General features: G+C 40.6%; 1 protein-coding gene across 5 annotated transcripts in view; it reads left to right on the forward strand.

Annotated features, from left to right (window-relative positions):
* The first annotated feature begins 16,580 nt into the window (after nucleotides 1–16,580).
* LOC134535777 (uncharacterized) overlaps nucleotides 16,581–25,804 on the forward strand; it is a 192,054-nt gene continuing 182,830 nt past the window's right edge. For 2 of the 5 annotated variants that reach the window (XM_063375031.1, XM_063375033.1), the window contains exons 1-2: nucleotides 16,967–17,132; nucleotides 17,273–17,380. In XM_063375031.1, the coding sequence (XP_063231101.1) occupies nucleotides 17,097–17,132; nucleotides 17,273–17,380 (144 nt within the window). In that variant the 5' untranslated portion in view covers nucleotides 16,967–17,096. The other 3 variants (XM_063375030.1, XM_063375029.1, XM_063375032.1) reach the window with 3 other exon arrangements.

Below are 25,804 nucleotides of genomic sequence, written 5' to 3' on the forward strand. Positions count from 1 at the left end.
CTGTCTCTCATTGGTTAGCATTGCGCTCTATTAAGCATTCAAGCATTCCTATGCAATGCAACATATCTTGAAGTTACATGTTCCATGTGCTTAGACAAGACAAGATTATCGCATATTACTGATTCGTAAAATGAGCTAGCTTTTTTGATGAATTTATGTTCAAAATGTGCTTTCTTTTCATTTATTGTGCTTCCTCTTTGTCGAATGTGCTTCTAATTGAGTTACTTTATTTTGGTGTGCTTTTTTAAATGTTTTTACTAGAGTATTATAGTAAATGGTTCATGATTTGACTATCGTATTATTCCATTGGGTGCATGTATATAAGAGAGTCCTAGACAGCAGGTCGCTCAGAAAAGGTCGAAAAGAAGAGTTCCAGCTGCGCTTCGGAGGAAGAAGGACGTGTCCCGGAGCTGCTCGCCTAGATCTTCAGGCCTAAGCTGTGTGTAGCACTTATCAGTGCTACCCAGCGGCATTTTTGAAAGGTAGCCTGTGCACCCAGAGTGTGCAGGTAGGTAGAAAGAGTAACAGTACCAGGTAACAGTATTTTATTTACGACCGACGAGCTCAGAGACACCCGGGGAGTTAGATCCACTTCAGCCTAGCCTGAACCCGGCTAACTCAGTCCCGGGGGACGGTCAGTGGGTGCACACGAGTGTGAGGTACGGACGCTAACAAACCAAAATGACTGAAATGGACGCAGCAACGCCCTCCCCTCAGGAGGAAGAGACGCAAGGCGAATGGCAGACAGTCGCCACAAAGAAGACAAAGAGGTCGCACCACGAGATGGCGGCCTCTACCTCAACCGAGCAGGTTTGCCCCGCCCTCCCCCCTCCCAACAGCCACCTGCGGCAGCGCCCAAGGCCCCGCGCGTGAAACCTTTGTTCGTGTTCCTGGACCAGGGACACCAATACCTGCATGTGTACCATAAACTCAAAAACGCCCTCACTGAGCGTTTCACGTGTACCAACCGCGAGAAGGAAGAAATCCTGGTCCACACCGCTACTATCACAGAATACACGCGCGCGATTAAGGCCCTTCAGGCCATTGGTGCACAGCACTTGGTACTTCTCCAGCACCATGAAGTACCAAAAAAATTTGTACTGCGCGGCGTATATCGCCACACGCCCTCTGACTTCCTACAAGAGGAGTTCGCAGCCCTAAACTTGCCTGTCCAGAACCACTGGTTTCTGGAAAACAGGCAGAAGCGAGAGAAGTGCGATGCACTCGTTATTGAGGTGCCGCACTCATGCGACAGCGACAGAATACAGTCGCTGCGCGAATTTGCTGGCATGCAAATCCGCGTAGATGACTACCGCCGTCCAAAGGGACCATCCCAATGCAGCAGGTGCCAGCGCTTTAACCATGTTGGGAAAGGCTGCTGCGCGGAGGCTGTGTGCAGGTGGTGCAGCGGCCCACACAGCGCAACCGACTGACCTACTGGCGGGCAGCAAGAGCACAAGAAATGTGCAAACTGCCAGAAACCACACTGCAGCAACTACAAAGGCTGCAGTGCGTACAAAACAGAAAGCCATAGGCACCTCCCCCCTCAGGTCCGTCAGCAGCGAGAAAAGCATTCTCGCCGCGACATGTGTGAGAATAAGAGGACTGCCGAACAGCCTCCTCCCCAGCAGCGAGCTCCGCAGGCCTACCACGGCCCCCCGAGACCCAACCCCTGGGGCCCTCCGCCTCCGAGCTTCGGCCAGTACCTAGCACAGGCCAGCGGGAGCAGCACTGCAGCAGCACTGGGAGCCCAGCCACAATGAGCTGGACTACCCAGTCCTAGCCAAACCTGTGGCAGAAGAGGAGGGGGTTCAAGAAGAACCCAACAAGCCATAAAAATGGCCAAGGCAAACCCCCACGCTCCACAAACGACAGGCCTCAACAGCCCGCACAGGACATGCTGGTTGCGACCAGGCTTGCCCCAACACAGGCGAAGAAAATGCCCACGCGGCCGAAATAAGCATTGAAAACTGCGATAACTTTAATTCCACGATTCTAGAATTAACAGAGAAAATCCAGGATGGTGTTAGCCAGTGCATCCCAGTAAAGGAAGTTAGGTTAGCACACGACGAGCTGCCAGAATACATCCGCAACTTGATTTCACAAAAAAATCGACTGCGGCGCAAATACATACGGCGTCGCACACAGCAGACGAAACGCTGAATAAATGAATTACTAACAGTAATATCCTATGAAATTTCCCTCTGGCGAAGCAGCCAGTGGGAAACTAAAATCTCAAGACTCGACACCCAGGATGGAAGCGCCTGGACAATGACGAAGCGAATAAAATCCCGCCCCTTGAAACAAACAATGGCGTAGTTTTCCAGCCCCGTGACAAGGCACAAGCTTTCGCCGACACATTGGAAACAGCATTCCAGCCCAACATGCAGCCCTGCGATAGGCTATTCACAGCGCAAATTTACCGCGAACTCCGTGTTAAATTGCGACTACCTACAATCTCTGCGCCTCTGTTAACACAGGCGCAAGAAATAAAGCGTGCTATCAAAAAAATTAAGCCGCGAAAAGCTCCTGGGAACGACGGCATACAGGCTGTTGTTCTCAAACAACTTCCGAATGAAACACTATAATATCTAGCTGAGTGCATAAATGCAATATTTAGGTTAAATATTTTCCCTTCGCAATGGAAAGAGGCTAGAGTTATAGTCTTCCACAAGCCAGGCAAAAACAAAACACTGCCCAAGAATTACAGACCTATCAGTCTGCTAAGTAGCTACTGTGTCTAAAGTCGTAGAGAGTATCATACTACACCGACTTAACGTACACACTCACGAAAACAACATACTGCCGAATGAACAGTTCGGCTTTCGCAGTACACATTCGACAGTGTATCAGCTAGTGCGCCTGACAGAGGAAATCACAAGCACATTTAATGTACGAGGGTTATTTTTTTTTCAACCTCCGATCGGCTGTAATAAAAAAACGGGAATGAATTGGGAAATTATTTTAATGTCAAAAGAAACGTACATCTTTACTCTATTTTTCCACATAATCACCGTGCACATTGAGGCATTTGTCGTACCGATGCACCAGCTTTCCAATACCCTCTGCATAAAATGATGCTTCCTGCCTATTCAGCCACGTTTTAACAGTGCTCTGCAGTTCATCATTGGTGTTGAAGCATCGTCCTCCAAGCCACTTTTTCAACTTTGGGAATAGGTGATAGTCACTCGGTGCCAAATCCGGACTGTTAGGAGGGTGATCAAACACTTCCCATCGAAATCTTGCAAGAAGTTGTTGTGTGTGCGGCACTATGCGGTCTGGCGTTGTCATAAAGCAAGACAACACCAGATGTCAGCATTACTTTCCGCGTGTTGCGTATCGACTGTCTTAGCCGTCGTAGTGTCGCGCAGTATGCAGCAGCATTGATTGTTGTCCCTGGCTCCATGAAATCAACCAGTAGCACACCTTGGTGATCCCAGAACACTGTAGCCATCTGTTTCTTGGTGCTGAATGTCCGTTTGAACTTTTTCGGCTTGTTTGGAGAATAGGTGTGCATCCACTGTTGTGATTGAAGTTTTGTTTCTTCATTATCGAAATGAATCCATGTTTCATCACCTGTCACAATTTGAGTCAAAAAGTGTTCACCATCGTCTGCGTAACACAGCAAAAACGACAAGGCTGATGCCATTCGCCGCTCCTTGTTAATGTCAGACAACATCTTGGGTACCCATCGGGCACAGATTTTCCTGTATCCGAGATTGTCTGTAACAATGGCGTATAGGACTGACCTTGAAATGAGCGGAAATTGTTCAGACAGTTCTGTAATTGTGAATCGACGTCTCTCACGAACAACTGCATCAACTCTCTGAACTGTTTTATCTGTTGCTACCGACTTCCTTCCTTGGCCACCTTCATCATGAACATCAATACGGCCTTCGCGGAAGTTCCGACACCACTCTCGCACAACGCCATCGCTCATAAAGTTTTCACCGTACACAACACTCATTCGGCGATGGATTTCTGCTGCAGTGTGCCCTTCTGCCTGTAAGAAACGGATGACTCCATGCAGCTCGCATTTCATCGTACAGTTTATCGTTGCAGCCATGTTGACATTCCCATAACCTAGCTTCAACTGAGGTGTGAGTTGGCCGCTCCACATGGTTGGTGGAAGGGGGTAAACACTACGAGACGTGTCGACTCGTGTACGAGCAATTAGGGTATCGATTAATGGGCATGCCATGGAGAAATGAAACTGTAATCACACTGCAGGGCACTGTTAAAACGTGGCTGAATAGGCAGGAGGCATCATTTTATGCAGAGGGTATTGAAAAGTTGGTGCATCGGTACGACAAATGCCTCAATCTGCACGGTGATTATGTGGAAAAATAGAGTAAGGATGTACGTTTCTTTTGACATCAAAATAATTTCCCAATTTATTCCCGTTTTTTTATTACAGCCGATCGGAGGTTGAAAAAAAAAATAACCCTCGTACAAGACTACGTAGTTGCTACGTTTATAGATGTAGAAAAAGCCTTTGACAAAGTATTTCATGCGGTGCTAATTTACAAACTCTACCAAACAGGATTCCCGGACTGCTATATCAAGCTAGTCGCGTCAACCTTAGCAGACAGAACCTTTAGTGTATTTACTGAAGGAGCTCTAGCTGACCTAAAACAAATAAGAGCAGGTGTTCCACAGGGAAGCATCTTAGGCCCGGTACTCTTCAATGTATATGTCAGTGACATGCCACGCCCTGCACACCGCCTAGTAAAGCTGGGCTGCTATGCAGATAACACAGTGCTGTATAGCAGGTCCCACAACCTCCAGCTAGCTACAAACAGATTGCAAGTCGCGCTCACTGAGTTTGAACGATGGTGCACGAATTGGCGTATCAAAGTAAACATAACTAAGTCAGAGGCTATTGTTTTTACGGGCAAAAATCTCCCGACTGCAGAAAACAGGCCGCAAATACATTTGTTTGATGAACAAACACCACATAAGGATGTAGTGAAATATCTAGGTGTACACATGGATAGAAAACTACTCTGGCATTACCACATAGACACCAAGCGAGCACAAGCACAGGCTAGGATTAGTGCACTATATCCAGTAATGAGCAGGCGATGTGGCAGCAAAGTTAAAACCGGCCTACTGCTGTACAAAGGTCTAATTCGCCCCATAATCACGTACGCAGCCCCTGTCTGGGACATAGCTACCCCTACACACCTACTAAAATTACAGCGAATTCAGAACAGGTGTATGTGAATCGCTACAGATGCCCCACGCTACTTCCCTGTAGAAGCTGACGCCACTCCTGCTGCCTGATTAAGTTTAGAATAAATATTTAATTGAAAATGAACTCAGGGGGGGAAGGGGGGTTCGATCTCGTGGCTGCAGGCAGGAGTGCGTCGTGAGTTTAAACTACCTGGGCTGTTCAGGCCACCCAGGATGCCATGAAATAAAAGGAAACTGACTGAAAAGACACTGCACTTTATTAAGGTCTGATACACTTGCTGGTCCAACCCTGGCCGAGTCTGTTGTCAGACCGTCTCTACACGGTCGGTTTAACACACCGACGTTTTATGCGAACAGGTTAGGCGGCAAACGCGTGTAGAAGTTCTATCATGAGGCCGGCACTGACAAAACTAAGGCCGCGGAGAACCACTGCAGCACTGAAACGTTGCAACTAAATTATGACTGAAATTGAATATGAAATGGCAAAAGTACACGATCAACAGTTATTAAACAGGAATGCAACTACATATATTAATAAGTCAAAGTTCGTGATGGATTGCCAATACGTTTAGATGTACGTGAAAAGTATACTGCGAGGCGTGGCTGTTACTGATGACTGTCGTGACGCGGCTGGATTATGAACACATAACACAAATGAAATATAATAATGTTAAATAAACTATGAACCTAGAAAAGCCTAACTTGATAATAAACGCTAAAACATGAAAGTTACTGTAGATCGCCATGTCGCCGAAATGCTGGATTTGGCGCGATGATGTCTGCGCGACGGGCGCGGAGCGACTGTCCCTGGTGAGCGCCGGAAGGCAACTGCCTAAAAAGCGCGGCACGAACCTCCGCCAAAACGCGTGGAGCACGAGAAAACAGCCACGACCAGTTATGGACTTAGTTGTTAATTTGAGATATACAATAATTATTCTACAATGGTATACAATTCTTATATTACTTTATTATCTCTAAAATTGTTATTTTGGTTTATGGAAAGAATAGAAAATTACACATTTATCACACACTAGCACATTGCCACACCCGGCCGGGCGCTTCGGTGGGCTTGCCCTTCGTTGCGGCGCACATCATGCACTGGCGTGTTTGTTGCACACGCAATTCGAGCAAATGTTGTTGGGACGTAACGGCCTGTGCGACCCAGAGGGAGCACCGGCGGCTGGCGTCAAAGCTTTGCATCGTGAAACCGAGTCGGAAACTTTGCAAGACTTCTATGTTCGTACCACACAAACTTTTATTGAAAAAAGCGTAAACAGTTTGAACCCACATGTTTCTTCGCTTGGAAATTATGATCCCGACATAACACAAAAATACAAATGCCCGAAATCAATCCTCGCGCATCGCCCCCCGTAGTGATGCGCGATTGGCTGAGCAGCCGGCCATCCACAGCTGCCTGCGACGGCCGAGGCCGGACCCCAGCCATGTGGTTGCAGACTGGCGGGTAAATTTCACACATACACTTGTATTGCTGGCAGTTCGTCATAAATAGATTTAGTAATATTTGTTATTATTAAGTTATCTTAAGGCCTCTCAACAGTTCCCGACATAGACACACGACACGGTAAGCCAATGGTGCCATCAGCTTTGTGCCGAGTACATTGGAGTGCGTATCCACGTTGTTTCGGTTACAAAATTTACCTATTACCTTTCAACTAATTTGGCTGGCTGGCAGCCTGGCGGGAAACGACTAAAGTCGCCCCCGAAACAACCAGTGCCACCCAAACCAATGCGCACAGCAATGTGCAAGCCCCCAACCTCCCGCATGGTAGACTCTTTTCTACTCTGTCCAACTCTTCTTCCGGAACTATCCTTCTGTTTCCTGTAATCAACCTGCTTGCTAATAATGCATGAAATTCTGCATCCCGGCGGTAAGTGCCCAGGGTTTTCCCTGTGTCTATGTAGGTTTTACCTGGGCCCAACTTATCTAGTTTATAGTCTAGAATAGTCAGTGAGGAGAGTTAGTCATGGCGCCAATCGCTGCCATGGCTAGCCAATCCCCCTCCTAGCACATTATGCACGCATGGCTTAAACCCTGCATGATTAGAGCGTTTAGGCTTCGGCCTGAGACACACTTAGTCTCCCTCCCTAACCCGGAATCCTCCCCAACACACGGAGTTTTTAATTTAGGTTAGGAAAAAAAAAATCCCTACCTGGGCTGTCATATCGCCAGAAGATGCTATGGTGGTAGTGCCCTACACAGGACCGTGCCACTGTGGGAGACAATCACTCCCACGACAGAGCCACGTGAGTTAAAATCTGGCACCGCAGGACCAACCACAGCAGGACAAGTGAAAGTCTAGCCAGGAGGAACGAATTGGAGGCCAGGCGGCCCGTGGATCGCAGCCTTCCCGTCTGAAGTGTACCACTGGCACCGCGAGTGCCCATCAGGGCCACCACTAGAAAAGCAGACGAAGTTCACCCCATGCCATCGGAAAACAGTCTATAGGGGGCAGAGTGGCAGCTGGGCCCCATTCTTTGACTTCCCGACCAGCTACGCAGCTCCGTTCGCCTGATGACAGCGGGGTCGGCCCCAACCACCACGACAGGCTTCGCCCCGGGTTCGCATCGAGCATCACCACTCCTATTATGTCAATGGGGACCCCCGCAGCAGCTATCATACCCGGAGAAGCACCGCCCCTACTCGGCCACTTGGAGTCGGAAGGTCCCGGACTACTTCCCCTGACCGTGCCAAATGGGCGGGAGCTGCTGGCACTGGGGGACACAGGTGCCAGCCATTCATATGTCGTGTCACACCTTGTACTCAGCCTGAGGTAACACCTTGTCCCGGGATGATGAAGCTGGCCACTAGGAGCGCCAGCATGATGGTGGAGGGCACACATCACAGATCATGTCAGTCAGACAGAAGCCCTCGTGGTGTCCGACCTGCGGGAGGAGCTCATCCTGGGGGCTCCTTGTCTTGACCAGGGGGATGCCACCATAGAGGTTCGTGCTGGGCGGCTGCACCTCGGAATGCATGGATGTTGGACTGTTTACAGAGTTCATCGAACTCAGCCTCCCCCCCCCCCCCCCCCCCCAACGGCTAAGACAATCGCCTGGATGATCATAGGCACAACGTACCAGATGAGTACACTGGTTTCATAAACCGAGTGCTAGTGAGCCAACTGTAGGTCTTTGCCACTGCAGTGCAGACAAGTTACATAGCACGATGATCACCGAACACTTCATCCCGATGGTTCCACATCAACCACCGCACGAGAAGGTGTTAGGGGTTGGGCCCCAGGAGTAGGCCACTATACAAGAACAGATAGGTGAAATGCTGCGAGATGGGGTCATCAAGCCCGGCACCTCCACATATAACTGCCGAATAGTGATGGCTGGCAAAAATGATGGCACACTACGTTTTTGCGTGAATTTCAAACCGATAAATTGCCTCACTAGTCCAGCCCCGCCCCTACTAATAATCATTACTGACGCCCTGGCTGGCATGGGAGATGCAAAGATATTTACGACAATTGATCTCAAATCCGGCTACTGGCAGGTGCTAGTGAGTCCCGCCGACCCCCAATACGACGTTCACGATGCCTGGTGGCTGGCGTTTTCAGTACTGCACCATGCTGTTTGGGCTGATGGACGCCCCTGCGACCTTCCAGACCATGATGGTCCGCATCTTGGACTGCTACATTGGCAAGTTTGACACATCTTTTTACGTGTAGTCATGTACGTGGGAGAATCATGCCCATAATTTGGCCCTGGTCTTCGAACGGCTGGGAAGACACAGCCTCACCTGCGCGCCGGGTAAGTGTCACATCAGGGCCAATGAGATTGAGTTCCTGGGGTACATCATGACAACGGAGGTCTGCCGACCACGGACAGTGCACAGCTGGACCACATTCAAAACAAACTGTCAATGCGCTCTAGGAAGCAGCTCCAGAAACTCAAGGGGCTGCTGAATTGGCTCCAGTCGTTTGTCCTACACTTCGCGACAGTCACCGCCCCGATGATAGAACTCCTTTCCCCGAAGACCATGTTCCGTCGGACAGCTGCTTCGGACGAGGCCTTCCACCAGGTCAAGCAACAATTTCTTAACTGCCACATCTTGTCCCGCCTGAAGTCCGACCGCCTGCTCTTCGTCCAGACGGATGGAAGCCAGGATGGTATGGGCACAATCCTTAAACAGGTGAGCGACAAGGGACGGAAACTTGTTGTCGAGTAGCAAGCACCAAGTTCGGCCCAGCTGAGTGGCGCTACCACGTCAATGAGCAGGAGTGCCTTGCGGTGGTCTGGGCCCTCCAGCGCTACCAGCACCACCTCGTGAGTCGCCTGTTCACACTGCATACAGACAGCCAGTGACTGAGCTGGCTCGACTCCGCAGAGGGCCGGAAGTCCTTGTTTACTCATTGGGCCATGATGCTCCAGGGGTTTTCCTTCTCCATCGAGCATGTTCCGGGGAGGGAGAACCAACTGGCTGACGAGTTGTCCCGAAACCTGGACCCGGCCAACAAGTTTCACGACGACCAGGGGTGGGAAGAGCTTCTTCCTGCGGGGCCCGAGTCTGCCAGAGACGATTCAGAGCCGCAGTCACATACCTTGTATGCGTTGCGCGGTTCTCGTGCAACTCCTCCCAAGGTAGAACCTGCCACCCTGGCGGAGCTGATAGTGCGAGTACGTGACGAGCAGCTCACGACACGGATACACAAGCCCACCTGGATGACTGTGGGGCACAGGTGAATCCAATGTGCTACAAAACAAAAACCAACAGAATACACTCCTTTATTTTTGTAGGCCAATTTTTCTCAGCAGAAACCACTGAAACTCAATAAAGCCATTGTGTTTACAACAGGAAACATTAAGATTCCTAATAGGATTAGTTGATTTTTTAAATAATTTTTGGCAGGGAACACTAGGAAACTACAGAACTCAACATAATGTCCTATAATAAACCCTAAGTATATTAAATAAAATAAAAGAAAACAAGAGAAAACACTAAATATAACATATAAGATAATGTAAAACACTATACTCTACAGCTGAATCCAACTGAATGCATGTGAATTCAAACAAAATAACTAAGAGACACCAATTGAAAATATGAGTAATAAAATAAATATGACATAATATTTGACAATAGAAACCAACCAAATAATCCAAACCAAATATCATAGAAAAATTAATATAAAACAAGAATCAACAACATCCAATAGAAAAAACTATTTAATAATATAAACAATAAAATTCCTTAAAACAGACACCAACACAACCTAATAGATTCTAAGAGAAAACACTAGGAAATAAAATAAACCATTATAATGCCTTACAATTGAAGCCAACAAGATCAAGAAGTCATTTGAATTCAACTTGATGTAGGCTTTTGGACATACGCCATTGCTTAGGCATATGGCGCAATGGCGTATGTCCAAAAGCCTACATCAAGTCTTGCACTCCCATTGCACAAATCTTTCAAAGATAATATCATTTGAATTCACCAGAAAACATTAGAATCAAACATACTTGTTTACAACAGGATACAACATAACCCATCAAATTCTGTATAAATATGGTTTAAAATAAAATCCTATAAAAGCCAATGAAGCAGTGTGCTTTGATAACTAAAACCAATGGAATGCACAGAATGATTTTTATAACACATACCAACAGGATCAGAAGCATTGAAATTTATATTTGGGTTGTTGGTTAATTTTATTTATTTATTTTATTTATTCCATATACCTAGCCTTTTATTATAACAAATGGTTACCAGGTTCAGCACTAAATTTTTACTTTAAGTTTGTACAGTTTCTTTTAATTATTTTAGGATAAATGTAGATGTTTTAAATATAATGCTTGGTTTAAGTAGGTACATACATAGTGTATGCAGTCATAAAACTAAAACAATTCAGATGTGCTATTTACAACGTACTTTCCGATTACGTAAATTGAACATGACTAGATGTTGATACTGACAAAGTAACAAAATTTTTAATTTACAAAAAAAATCCTAATCATTATCATCAATTCACTGTACATATTCAGTGATATTCTTCCCACTTTTTACCATACTTTTATTAGCTTGATCTGCATGTTTCAATTGACTATGTAATAAAAGATTTCATTAAATTTTAAACCATATTTTGAAATCCAAATGTGCTGAAATTTTGCATACATATAAAGAACCTCTAACAATCCTTACTAATATTATAAATGCGAAAGTAACTCTGTCTGTCTGTCTGTCTGTCTGTCTGTCTGTCTGTCTGTCTGTCTGTCGTGCTTCCAGGCCATAACTACCGAACCAATTTGAATGAAATTTGGTACACAGATAGTCCAGAGCCTGAGAAAGGACATAGGCTACTTTTTAATGAGAAAAAAGGGTTGTAAGGGGTTGAAAGGGGGAATGAAAAGTTGTATGGAAGTATCGTCATTTTCAGAGCTAAAAGCTTGCAACTTATTTTTTAGGCTTTTGATTCAATATAAATAAATATGACGTTCAAAGTTTGTATGGAAATATGTAAGGTTTTTGTGAATGTTTTATAAGTTTGCAAAACGAGACAAAATATTAGAGCTATTCTGATGTAACATTTACGGAGTCATTACAAAATGTGAAACTGAAGTTAACGTGAGTAAGAAACTTGCCAAGCACCGCGCCATACACAATGAGCGCTGTGCAGCCGCGCGAGGGGGGGGGGGGGGGGGGGGGGAAGTGTGGCGTGGTACGGCGCGGTGTAGGTGGGGAAATATGCCTAAGCGTGCTTACCCGAACGGGCAGACACGTATGTGTCTTATTTGTAAAATAATTAGCCTAAATAATTAAAAATGCTACCTGAAGACACTATTCCACACGGACGAAGTCGCGGGCACAGCTAGTACAATATCATAACAATTTCTCCAGTCCAACTGTCGTCGTCTGGGCTGTCTCGTAGAATATATTGATAACTTCAGACCTTATTGTTAAGTGGGAGTTGGGGAAGGTAAAAGAATCAAAAAGCCATTGATTTCAAACTATGAGTAATAAGCTGAAAAGAATAAAATAATTAATATACTGAGTTGGGCATCTACCCTGCATAAGATGCAAGGCTGCACTGAAGATTATTCAGTTGTTTATATGGAATAGCGTCTCTTTGCTGCGGGACAGGCTTATGTAGCTCGTAGTCTTGTAAATTCCTTGGATGGTCTCCAAGTAGAAGAACTTGATTGCTCTAAGATAACAAGAAAAGTTTCATTTAATGTTGACGCATTAGCTGAACCGACAAAATTACGTGAACATTAATGATTAATTTTAAGTTCATTGTAAGAAACAAAGAAATTAATCACTCATATTTAGTATTTTTAATTTGTTTCAATTACTCATATTCAATATTTTTATTTTATTTGGGGACTAAAAAAAATAAAGTAAACTTGTAGTTAAAAACTAAAAAAAAAAAAAAAAAAACCACACTGTTATTGTTGAATGAACTAAAAATTTGACATGGCCGCGGTCTAACTGTCCTTATGCTAAGCGGGAGTTCGCGTCGATACATGTACTGAGATTAATTTGTGGGCGCCACCGTGCAAGGGGCACGGACCCAGGAGAGACTCTTTTTCAGAGCCGTGACGTCGCCCACGTGAGGAGTAATTTTAAACCCCCTAAAGCCAATCCTAGTACGCGCCACTGGTACGCTCTTCACCTACGCAGTGGGCTCTTACGGCGTCCCACACGCCGTCACACTCAGGATGTTGAAATAAACAAATACAAATAAAATCGTATGCCCTGGTTTATTAGTTGCTACTTTGCCTACACTTTTGATTATATCACACAATGCCTGCGGCACGAATCGGTTCACGTGGTGCAACTTGACGACGTGGTCTCACTCTACAATTAGGTAATTAGCATAAAAAGGACCATAGTGGTCACTCATACAATTATTTAAACAGTTCCCCCGACCGAGAGAAGCCCCGAGGAATTACGAATGAAAGATTTAAGATGATTAAGATTTAACAGAATTACTTAGCAGTGCTGGCAAGCGGTGAGGTCTCCAGGGTGCTGATGCATCTGCTCTCGGTCGGTGCTGGCGAAGGACTGGGCTGAGCACAGGGCTTTGCTATCCTAACATGACGTCTTCTTCGCGCCGAACCAATTACCGTTATATGTTACGATTACGTGCCACAGGAAGCTACAGGTAAAACACTCTTAATAATTACACCTAATGCATGATAAAAACTATTAACTAAAATTACAACAATTTATTATTAATGATAACCAGTCCAGCTTCGGTGGACTTCGGTTTGCCTCGTGCATGTTCGGTACGTCTTTCCGTTGTTAATGCCTTAACTAAATATTAATTACTTAAAGTACATAAAACACTCCCGGCCGATCTGCCGTCACACGCCACTTGGGGAAAAATAAGCAAAAAAGAATTACAATGTTCATCTCTAGTTAGAGGGGTGTGTGCACTGCTGCTACAGCGTCCTCTTGACGCCCGTGGCGCGCTACTCAAACACAACCACCCGACTACGGAGCGGCTGCCAGTGCGGGAAGTGTGACGGGGGGTGAGGGGAAAGGTGGCGGAGGCTGACCAGGCTTCTGGAGCGCAGGCCCGGTTGACGTCAAATTAAAAAATAAAATTTGAATTTAACTTTTTTGTGCAACAGCCTAATAATGCACAACAACTACGTACAACTAAAGCTATGCATAACTAAATGCGTGGGGTGCTTGATATATTTTATGTTACATTTTCTATCAGTAATATTAATATGATTTGTAATAGATTTTCTATCACTAATTTTAGGGTATAGTGATTACAAAAATGACTATATGAACTTAAAAACAATAATGAACTGAAAATTAGTAATTGGATGCTTGATATAATTTGTCTTAAATTTTATATCAGTTATAATATGATTTGTAATAGATTTTATATCACTAATATAGGATATAATCAATACAAAAATTTAGGATATAGTAGTCATTACAAAAATGACTATATGAACTTAATAACAATAATGAACTTAAAATAAGTAATGAGGTGCTGGATATCATTTGTCTTAAATTTTCCATCTATAATTTTAGGATATAGTCATTATGAAATGAATTAAGAGAGCACCCTATGCTTTTAGTTATACAGATTTGTGGTGAATTATTTGACTGTTGGACAAAAAATTTAAATTCTAATTTTATTTTTTAATTTTAATTCTTAATGATAAAAGCAGGTTTTTTTAAGCTTTTTTAAAACTATAAGTTAATTATTTCAGATATTTTTTCTAAATCATAGAAAGGATGAGATAAAAAGTATATTTTAATAGTAAATTTAGATGTACTTGCTAATATTATTTAATTATGCTATGTCATTATGCAGAGCAGGGCCGGCGCGTCCATATAGGCAAACTAGGCAACCGCCTAGGGCGCCAAGTAGCTGGGGGCGGCGCAGCACGACACATAACAGCTCATATAATATGTTTAACGATTATTGAAACTAGATGAAAATGGATTTTTGTAACAGTTTGATATTTTTTTATTTTGATATAAGTAATTTTTTAAAGTCCACGGTGACCTTTTTATGATTTATAATTAGTAAAAAAGTAAAAAAAAAAAAACACAAGCCTGCTTACATTTGATTGTTGACAATATCTTAGGCTTACGTGATGTATTTTGAGACAAGGAAAATTTTTTTTGGGGTGTCCGTGTTTGGGGGAAGGGGGGGGGGGGGGGCATTAAATTTTTTCGCCTAGAGCGCCAATTTACCTTGCACCGGCCCTGATGCAGAGAAAAGGATTAAATTATTTTCTCCCTATATGAAGGATACATATTTCAAAGTGAGTAGTGGTGATGGTGAGTTATGTGTGTTTCAGTTAGTTGAATTCTTGAGTATTATAATTGTGGATATATTTGTTTCTTTTGAATTTTTTTGGTGCCTATGCCAAAAATTAATGTGTGTGTGTGTGTGTGCATGTGTGTGTGTGCATGCACATGTGTGTGCACCCTTTAGTGTATGTGTGCATGTGTGACTGAAGTGTGTGTGCTTGCATGAGTATGTGTGCACATGCATGTGTGCACGTGTGTGTTAGCATGTGTGTGGGTGTGCATATGTGCATGTGTTAGTGTATGAGTGACTGCATTAGTCTGTGAGACTGCATCTGTGTATGAGGGTATGTGTGTGCATGTGCATGTGTGTGCATGTTTGTACACATGTGTGTGCACGTGTGTGAGTGTTTGTGTGTGTAAAAATTACTATTCCAAAATTTTTGAAATTTTTGTTCTCAAGTGGATTATTTTGTGTATTTCCCCTTTAAGACAAGAGGGAAGGTTATACCATTGTTATTAAAAGCATTTAAATAGGTGTTCTTAAATAAATTTGTATACTTACAACCCTATCATATACGTATTTACCAGCAAAATTCAGTTTAAAAATTGCTTGCCAAAATCTTCCAACTGGCCTCTTATAAGAGCAAGTTTTTCATATTTAAGGACCTTTTTGACTGATAGAAAAAATTTGCAAGATTTTAAATCAGTTCATTTTACTCGGACTGAATAATGAAATAAAATAAATAATAGAGCTGTAGAAGAAAATATTTTTATAAAGTTAGTACATATAAGTCACTGAGATTAGGAATGCAATCTGTTTTGTAACAATATTTCTCATATTTCACAGTATGAACAACAATCAAAAACTCTAATTACTGAATAAGAAAAGATTTAAGTTGAAAAGTGAAACATATTACACATTTCATGAAATTAAGTACTGCCTATTCTATTAACTGGAAAATAAATATTTTCATGTTATTTAAAAATTAGTTTTAGAAGCTTTTCTACCTTAAAACACCATTAACCAATAATTACAATAATGATGGTTGAGGTCATCATTGGTGCTTTTTCATTGGTTGTTTTTAAAATTATCGTTATACAACAATGTGTATTCGTTCAAATTTTCAAAATGAAATATTACGCATGCGGTGACGGCTGTCAGTGTACGTACAACTGTTGCTAAGATAAATGTTAGGAAATTGTATGAAAATGGGGCTTTTAAACTGTAAGTATTTTCATCTTGGAGTTGCTTTGACACTTCTGTGGTAATATTTGTTGCGTAAACTATTAAAAAATAATGAACACTTTTACAGTTTTTGGACGTCTATTTAATATTGATTGCTTTATATTTGATTCCTTGTTAAAATGTGCGTCTCAACGCAGAGATTCATAACGAGCGCGATATTTGTTTCTGCGGGTCAAATAGACAGAAAACGAACGGTAACGTACTGGAATGTTACTTTCCCTTCATGTCGGACTAATAAATAACGAATATACGAAAAGAAAAACAGTTAGATCGTTTAGTATTTTTCCAGTTAGTATTTAAATTTTAATATTATGTAATTTTAAGTCACTTTCTGATATATTTATACTTGTAGTCTGCAGTAAACCTAAATTAACTTGGAATGTGTACGGGGAGAAAATGACATCTAACGGAACAGCTCATTCATTCTGCACCTGAAAGATCCAAACCGAAAAAAGAAAGTTGAAACATAAAGTATGTAGGTGTATTCTAAATGGCTGTGTCTGAAATTCGTGGCCTAGGAAATATTCTGGAAACGAATAAAATCTCTAATAGGAAGGTATTGGACAAGTTATGTTTTGTTTTTTAAAGAACAACGTATTATGTGTGGAAATGCTTGCATCACTTTTTTTTTGTGTGTCAGTTGTTCTACTCTGGATGTCTTGACGTTCTACATCCGAACATACGATTAAAGTGCACCATTTCTCTACTTAACTACGTCAGCATGCTTGTAAAATAGATGAACGGGCACGTAGATTTCACATTTGTACGTATTATTTTTAACATTTTTAAATCTAAACGTAATGTGTTCTATATGTTGGACCGTGTTGTATTCCTCAGTTGTGACGTGGGCGGTTTACATATTTGGTCTCAGCTGTCAGCCTGTTGTCCGCACCTACAGTTATGTCAGCGTTAATATGCGAAACTAATGTAGTTAATGTAAGATATACTATCATTTCGTTTGCATGAACTATTTTTCTTAAGGATTTGAAAATTTGGAATTGTCTTCACTGAACGAAGTGTAATGTGACACATTTTATCCATAGCCAAGATAGGTTATTTAATGGAATTTTTTTTAGTGTGGTGACCAAGATGGGAAGTTATTGCGCAGCATCATGGAGAAAAATAACATTGGCTCGACTCACTCATGCTGGCCCTACGGAAGAACAAGATCAGATTTTGCTCAGGCAAGTATTATTGAGAGCTCATAATTGCATTGTGTATGCCCTCACTGAAGGAGTTAATATTACACACATTTACCTCTAGTTCTTTAAAACTATTGATAGGCAAAAAAAAATAATAATAAACTTGCGGGTGTTAATCCTTTTCAAATTAATTGAAACCAGCTTGCTCTGATAGTCATAGGGATTTATCCATGCTCTGCCCCATCGTATATTGCAAGTGCTTGATTGTGCTTATTTTTATTTTTCGTTGTGTAAATGTGTAGGTTCATGACCTCTGGTAAATGTGGAAAATAGTAATTAAAGTGAAAGGTTAGGTAGTATGTTAGGTTAGCACATTAATCTAGGAAAATTACAATTTCATCAAAGACTTTATATGTATTATTTATTTATATGTATTATTAATGAATTTGATGTAACTTGACCAAACTTTCACTCTTATATTATTTTACATATTTCCCAGAAGCCATGACCAAAGATATAACAAATGAACAATGTTGACATCGAAGTGTTAGGCTTTTATTGATGGTGGACTACAACAGTTGTGTGAGTATAGACTAGTGATAATTTACTAGCGAGTGAATTGTTTACAATGTTTGCCATAATTGGGTACCTAACACCGGGTTGCAGACACTGCTGAATGAACCTTAGTATATTCTATTGGGTGTTAGCTATTTCACGTACTGCAATCCCTTGTGAGAAAGAAAAACAACTGACATGCTAGGTGGCAGCAGTAATCGCACTTGTTTAAGTGGTATTTGAATTGGTTAATGATTCACAAGTATAAATTTTAGCTTGTACCAAAATTGATATAGTAGACTTAAATTTCACACCAGCACTGGTTTTTATCTGTTTAAAATAAATTTTGGTAAATATGTAGTTACGGATTACCGTCAAAAAATAATTTAAAAATCTGAAATAACTTTTATTATATGCTCTTTTACGACCTCTTTTCATTACAGCCTGCGGAGATAAGAAATTCCAATTACTTTTGGAGAATCGCCGTTCTTATTTTGCAATACAAGACCTATGTAATCATTCGACCGCTGCCATTTTATATTTTGCCGTTTGTGCATGAGTGCCTAAATAACAGAAATTCTCCATTAGGTAAGGATAGTTACATTATAAATACTTCAAAATAAAAGGAAAATAAAAATAATATCAATTAATTTTACGTGTTGTATAGTTTTAAGTATTTATAATGTAACTGACCTGACCTAACAAAACGGGACAAAGGTAGATTAGGTCAGGTCAGCTACATTATAAATACTTTGAAACTGAACGGACATTAAAAATAATAAAATTAATTTTAATTTGGAATTTCTTATCTCCGCAGGCTGTAATGAAAAGAGGACGTAAAAGAGCATATAATAAAAGTTATTTCAGATTTAAAAAAAAAAAATTTGACGATAATCCGTACACTACATATCTACTTAATTTTTGTTGACTTACATTTGCTGAGATAAAAGACTAGACTGTTTGATCAGAAGCAAATAAGCATTATGTGATATTTTAAATAAGTTTCCCTCTGCACCTGCCACCCAGGGGTGGTACCTGCCATTTTACTGCAGCCCGGGTGACATCTTTGGTAGTGATAAGAACGTTTACTGACACTCTGATTGACTGTAGGCATTGTTATGTAGTGATACTTACTAGAAGGTGAAATTTTTGTGACTGATAAAATTTGATCAACAAATATTTGAAGGTGAAAATATGTAAATTATTTTTGTATGGCAATAGTGTTTGAATGTCTCATAAAAAAAGGACATTATTAAATTAGATTAGGTAAATAAAAAATTCAAGAGTATAGTCAAATTAAATAAAATGAGCTTGTATGCACACTTGTTTGTGCCAGTTGTTGCTGGGGATTGTGATTGCAGGATAATGTAGAGAGGTATGGCTGCCAAATAAATGTGAGACTTGCAATAAGATTGTCCAAAAGAGAAGGGAGGATGTTTGTAGCTGTATGCTTTTGTGATAGTTCTGCTATATGTACTGTTGTGCTGCTCATTGTTGTTTCATTCACCTTTGCACTTTTCAAAGCTATTGCAGTATAGAATCCAAAAATTTTTATAATATCTGTATACTAAAAGAAGGTGTAACAAAGTAAAATATAATAATTTTTAATTATTTACCTTAATTTCCAGTAGCAATAATAAAACACTGCACCTATTTATGATTTAGGCTTATATAAGCAAACATTAGTAGGGAGTGTCAGAGAATACCTAAGTCTTAAGGATTAGTTTTAGAATGCCAGTGTCTTAACTCCAAATGACCAACACAGACAATGGGGAGAGTTCTAAATGATTGGCTGATACACAAGCTAGCTGATAGGTTAACACCTGAAGAAGACCACTGGCAGTATATATAGATCCTTATCACCTTCTAGCTCTACCGAGCACTGATGGGAGGAGGACTGTCTTTCTGTAAGCCTAGCTTGGTTTATGAGTTGCCAGTGTGTTGTGTCATGTCGGGCAGATAGAACTAGTGCTAGGCGAGCTTCACTCGATGAGAGATTTTGTGGGTATAACAGCTTTGTGCTCTGCTTTTTTCAAAGCAGAGTGCCCACAATCTACATTGGCAGGCATCAAGTTGGAAATGGACGGCAGCTTTGCGTTGTGCAATCACAATCATGAAGACTATGATTCAGATGAATCCAGCCAGTATGTAAGAAACAATTTCCAGGCCTACAGGCTACACGTCCCCCTGACAGACGAGGATGAACTCTGCTGGAAAACAGGGAGGAAAAACAAAAACTGCTTGTCACCACAGGTCACAAATACAGCTTCCGCCGAGCTGCCATGCTTGAAGCACGTGCCCATCATAATCAAAAACAGCCAAATAAAATTGTTGGCATCATAGGCCCTGCCTTCGAAAGGCTGGGAGTCAGCAAACTGCTAATGATCAACAAGTGCAAAGAGGTTTGTTTCACCTTGGAGACTGGGCTGATCAGGAGAAGGCTGTCTCCCTCATCACACCTATTCGTGGCGAGAAGGTAGCCATAAAAAATTTAAGTTAACACCAACTGTTGCCCTCAAGGAAGAACTAACTAGATGCAGCCTCAAAGACACGTACATACAGCAGCTATGCTCAAAGCTAACTATTCCACAGGACAGGTCTCTTACGAGCCCAATTCCTCTTTCGTTGTTATGGTTACGCCCAGTGCACGCCACATCTACAAGATAGACAGCCTCTATTGCACAGGGTGTATGCATTCTGGAAAGTATGAAAGTTGAAATTGGTCAGGGAAAGTCAAGGAAATTACTTTAAGTACTGGAAAAGTCGTGGAAATTGCTTTGATATTGCTTTGAGGGGGAAATTTCATGCTGCTCCAGTCTGTCATCACATAGACTACGGACATTTATTTTAAATGGTGTTGTGTTGCATAGTTATACACACTACAAAATGGCGTAATTAAGGTTCTGTTTGAAAGAAAGAAAGTGGGGAGAGAACTAGGCAAGCTATGGGGATGGGGGAGGCTGAATTTTACTTATATTTTTTTGAGAAAATTGAAAAATAGCTAAATTAAATAGTTGTTTAGGGAAATTTGAAGTCAGGGAAATTTCATTGCAGATTTGTGTGGATGCCTTGTTACACCAGTGGTGTAAAAGTGTAAAAGTAAATTACACAGTGTTATAGGTGTGAAGACTGGCAACACACTGGCAATTCTTCGGAGATAACAAAATGCCTCAGTTGCAGGGTTTGTATCTCCGCTGTGAGTGCCAAGTTCTGGGGGAAGTACTTAAAGTGTGCATGGATTTTGGGGCAAATGACCACATAGACCAACCAGGAAACAGTGGCCAGTATTTTTGAAAACAAAATCAGCCAGCGAGGCCACGTGTTTGCAGTTTGTGGTATCGCAGTGACAGTTGGTCTCTCTCTCTCTCACCCCCCCCCCCCCCCCTTCCCACCTTTTCCCTGTTCAGAAACCATAACATGTGCCACATCGTGAGACACAAATAGACACAGCCAGTTCCCAGAACAAAATCGTAGCAGCCAGAGTGAAGAAGTACCAACCTAAAAAATAGGCAAAAGCTTTTGCAGCAGCCACTAGCTTTCCCGCTTTCTTAACAATACTTGCAGAGATGCACTGTGGCTGAAATATTGCAGGCTTTGGCGGGGTCATTCTGTAAGAAATCATCAAACTAAAATAAAAAAAAATTAGGTACTTGACCACCTCAGAATTTGATGAAATTTGTTACGAAGGTTGTCCTCATAGAGATTAAGATAAATGCCATTTTTTTTCTCTTCAAATATCTTAAATGGTTTCAAAATTATGGATATGTAAAGTTTCCCAAAATCCGCCAAAAAAACGTAACCGACATATTTTGAGATCATAGCTTTTCTCCTAATTAGCTAGAGAGATGGGAGTGGGGTCATTTTACACAGTTTTAAATTATCTTTGTTTTGGATGTGCAGCACAACATACTTTGTTATAAAAAGTGTTTTTGAGAAATAAAATTCAAAATTTTGATTTTCGCAAAAAGTTCATTTTTGAATTTTTTTTTAAAAATTCCTTTAAATAGCTTATACTTTTGGTAAGTGATTCTCCAAATTTAAAAGTGGGAGGCTAATGGGTTCATAGTTAAATAATAATTTTAAAAAATTGTGTTTTGTGAAACTGTCAGTCATCCTACCTACGACAAATTTCTTTACTATATTACGTTAATCATCAATTTCTTAACACTCACATCTTAGGCAAAAATTATTCAGAACTTCATGATTTATGAATTTTTTTATGGTTTCTTCAGATGTTATTACATAAATCCTTTCTGTAAGTGTCTACAATATGTCTGGTTTTCTTGGATATGAAAATTGATGAAGGACCAGCAGAATGCAAAAATGTTACTTTTAGTTCATCTTCTTCATTCATCTCCAATACATATGCCAGCCACCACTTTTGGTCAAATACAGCTGTTATATATCCACTAACTTCTGTCATTTGTAGTTTTTCAGGGCATGTTAGTATGGTCATTTTCCTCTGTTGTATCTTCAGAGAATATTTTTACACATATATTTGATACACTTGAATTTACAGGCCTTTAAGCATGATACTGCTGTGTTCCCTTAATAGTTACTGCTTGGCTGAAACTGTTACTCAGAAATTTCTCAGACTCAACATACTCATCTTGTGTGGAGAAGGAGAAATTAATTCTAGCTAAATTTTCAACTGCCCATTCATAAAGTTGGATAAGTGTTAAAATTTGGTCGTCATATGGACGTGGTAGGCTTGCTCGTGCAGCAAGTCTCTTCACTGAGCTCCGAACTCCATCCCACGGGCAGTAGCGGAAAAATGCCATTCTGCCTCTACACCAAAGTCTTGCTTATGATAACATAAGTTGATAAAGTATTTTTCTTATTTTTATATTGTGCAGGGCATCCGTCTGAGTAATAAAAAATCTTTTTTGGCACTGATTGAAACTTTGTTGTCATGAATTCAACAAGTTTTTTTTCTGGAATGTATACACAGAAACAGTATTATGCTCCAAACATGGTGAAATTACAAGAAAACTTAAGTGCTTAAGTTTATTATTCTCTCTGTAATAAATCACAGATGGATGTATTGTCTCGTGATAACTTGCCCAGTGGAAACTTTAAGTTTCATCCTGAATGACAACATTATAATTTTCAAGAAAATCTAGGTTAACTATAAACTCAGACTCTTTAATATTTTCTTTTTTGTCAGTAATGAATGATGACTGCTGCTTTGCAATAAAATCGGTGTTTTTTTTTTTTTTTTTTTTTTTTTAAATGGTCAGATTGTCACAGAAAATATTTATAAAATCCTCATTAGATTTCTGTCAAGTTTTGAGACTGCAGCGATCAACGGTCACCCACTGACAATGAGTGACATTTTCTATAAGATTTTCTTCATAAGCCTCTTCAATGATTTTGCGAATTGAGGCAAAATCTTGGCATTCTTTACATTCACTTGTATAGCAATTAATGTTTGGTGGATTACACCAAATTTTTGCCAAACAGTGTTTATAAATATTTAGTTTTCCATTTCTCAAAGCTCCTAATTTCATATTTTCTTTCATTAACTACAAGTTCTGGTGGATTGTGCATACACAAACTGAATGTGTACCACTTTGGCCTGCCAGTATGCAATGTTTTGGTCTCTGCTTGGCAAATTTTGGAAAACCTATTGTACCGTGTTTTATCACATAATCATTGCACTAAAATCAAGTTTGAAAAGTAGGGGTGTGAATTTTATGAGAAAAAATTTTTTTGCTAGGTAAAGTTATTCATAAAAACAAAACCCATTCATGGAAAGTACGTTTATTTAAAAAGTAGAGTATACAAAAGCACGTCGAACAATTTAAATTAATAGTCATGCAACAAAAACCTTTCAACTTTAAATAGAAAAACATCATCTGTGACTCGAATAACTACAACTAACCCCACAAAAGAGTGCGGGCCATCAAATGTGGTTAACTCGGCACTTGACAGAGAGTACGTGTTGCATGCAATTGGCGAGATATCAATATCGATATTTGACTACGTGTACGCGCTCAATACGGGAAGCAACATAACCAAACATGAATGATGCCAACTAGCTCTGGCTACATTTTTATAAGCGGTACATCGCAGCGGTGCAGACGAACAGATAAATGTTATGACTTTTAAAAAGTCTTTGAAAGAAAATTTACACATCAGACAACTTTGTATTTCCGTGAATTAAATAAGTAAGTGGTAATCTCTGAATAAATGTTAGATTTCTACTTTAAAATACATAGTTTTATATTGAAACAATACTTACACAAAGCGCTCGGAATCTAATAGTGAAATCTTTTTATAATGAACATGTATTATTTATATTATACAGACACAATTATAGGTGATTTTAATTTCTGCTAATTCCTACTTGATATTTTATTTACAATGATGATATCCTAAGATAGCATACATTTTATGCAGGTGAGCATGCTTTGCACTAGCGGACCAATCCTTGTTTATCCACTTTGCAAGATGACCAGTATTTACACTGAAATACGAGGTGTTGCTATTAAATAAAGAGACTGTCGCTGCTACAGAAGAAGAACGCATGCACCAGAGCCAGTGACCTACAGCGTGTAGCGTGAAGCTTTCTATTTGGAATGCAGTGCCTCACGTCTGTAAAAAAAAAAAAAAAAAAATCAGTATTGCCGAAGCCTTTGTTTGCATCGGAGGCAAAATGGCAGGAAAAATGTTAAGTGTGACATTAGAGCAAGAATTGTTGTGAAATTTCACATGAAACTTTGCAAAACCACTACTGAAACTTATAATTTATTGAAGGAAGTGTATGGCAATGAATGTTTATCACATGCATATGTGTTTAAATGGTTTAAGCATTTTCAAGATGGCCAAGAAGACATTTAAGATGATTCACGTCCGTGTTGTCCTTCCATGTCAAAAACGGATGACAGTACAAAAAAATCTGTAATATGGTTTGATCTGACAATTGGTTAAGTATTCGTGTGATTGCTGAATCTGTAGGAATAGGCAACAAAATACATATGGCAAATTTTACATAATTGTTTACACATGTAAAAAGTGTGTGCCAAAATGGTGCCTAAAATTCTCATGTTTGAACAAGAAAAAGCTCACAAAAATGTTTGTACTGACACTTTGAATGCTATTGAAAATGACCCAAACTTATTGGAAGGGACAATAACATGTGACGAATAATGTTTTTTTATTTATGACCCTGAAACGAAGTGCCAGTCCATGCACTGGAAGAGTCCAAGTTCACAGAGAGCCAAAACAGCTCAAATGAGCAAATCAAAATTCAAAGCAATGATGATTTTTTTATTATTATTATTATTCATGGGATTGTGTATCTTCACATGAAAGAATAAGGAAAAAAACCGGAATTGTGGAAGGACACAAGACAATGCACCGGCTCATACTGCTTACTAGCCAATTACAGCATCCCAGTGTTAGTTAGACCATCTGCCTTATTCGCTGGATCTTGGACTGTGCGACTTCTGTTTTCTAAGGTGAAATCTGCATTAAAAGGATCTCAAGTCAGTTGAAGCTGTGAAGGAAAAAGTGGCATGCATCCTGAAAGTTGGCTGAAGACTTCCAGCACTGTTTACAACAATGAAATATTTGTATAAAGCATTTTTGGGATAGAGGAGGGGTGTACATTGATGGTGATAAAAAGTAAATATGTATAAAATCAACGTTAATTTTTTACAGCTTCAGTCTAATTATTTAATAGCTACACCTTGTACATATACATGGAACATTGTGCTAATGTCAGTTATGAAAATTTGTAGTTATTTAACAAATCTGAATGTATTGCACAAATTCAGATAAACAGTACAAACTGTCCATCCATGATAGCATATTAGTTTCTATGGCGTTTGTGTACAATATCAGCTATTGCTACTCATGATTCAATGCATGAAAGCACTCAGCTTAGTTGCCCATTGAAGCTGATGT

Source organism: Bacillus rossius, chromosome 10 (assembly GCF_032445375.1).
Source record: "Bacillus rossius redtenbacheri isolate Brsri chromosome 10, Brsri_v3, whole genome shotgun sequence".
In the NCBI taxonomy this organism is placed as follows: domain Eukaryota; kingdom Metazoa; phylum Arthropoda; class Insecta; order Phasmatodea; family Bacillidae; genus Bacillus; species Bacillus rossius.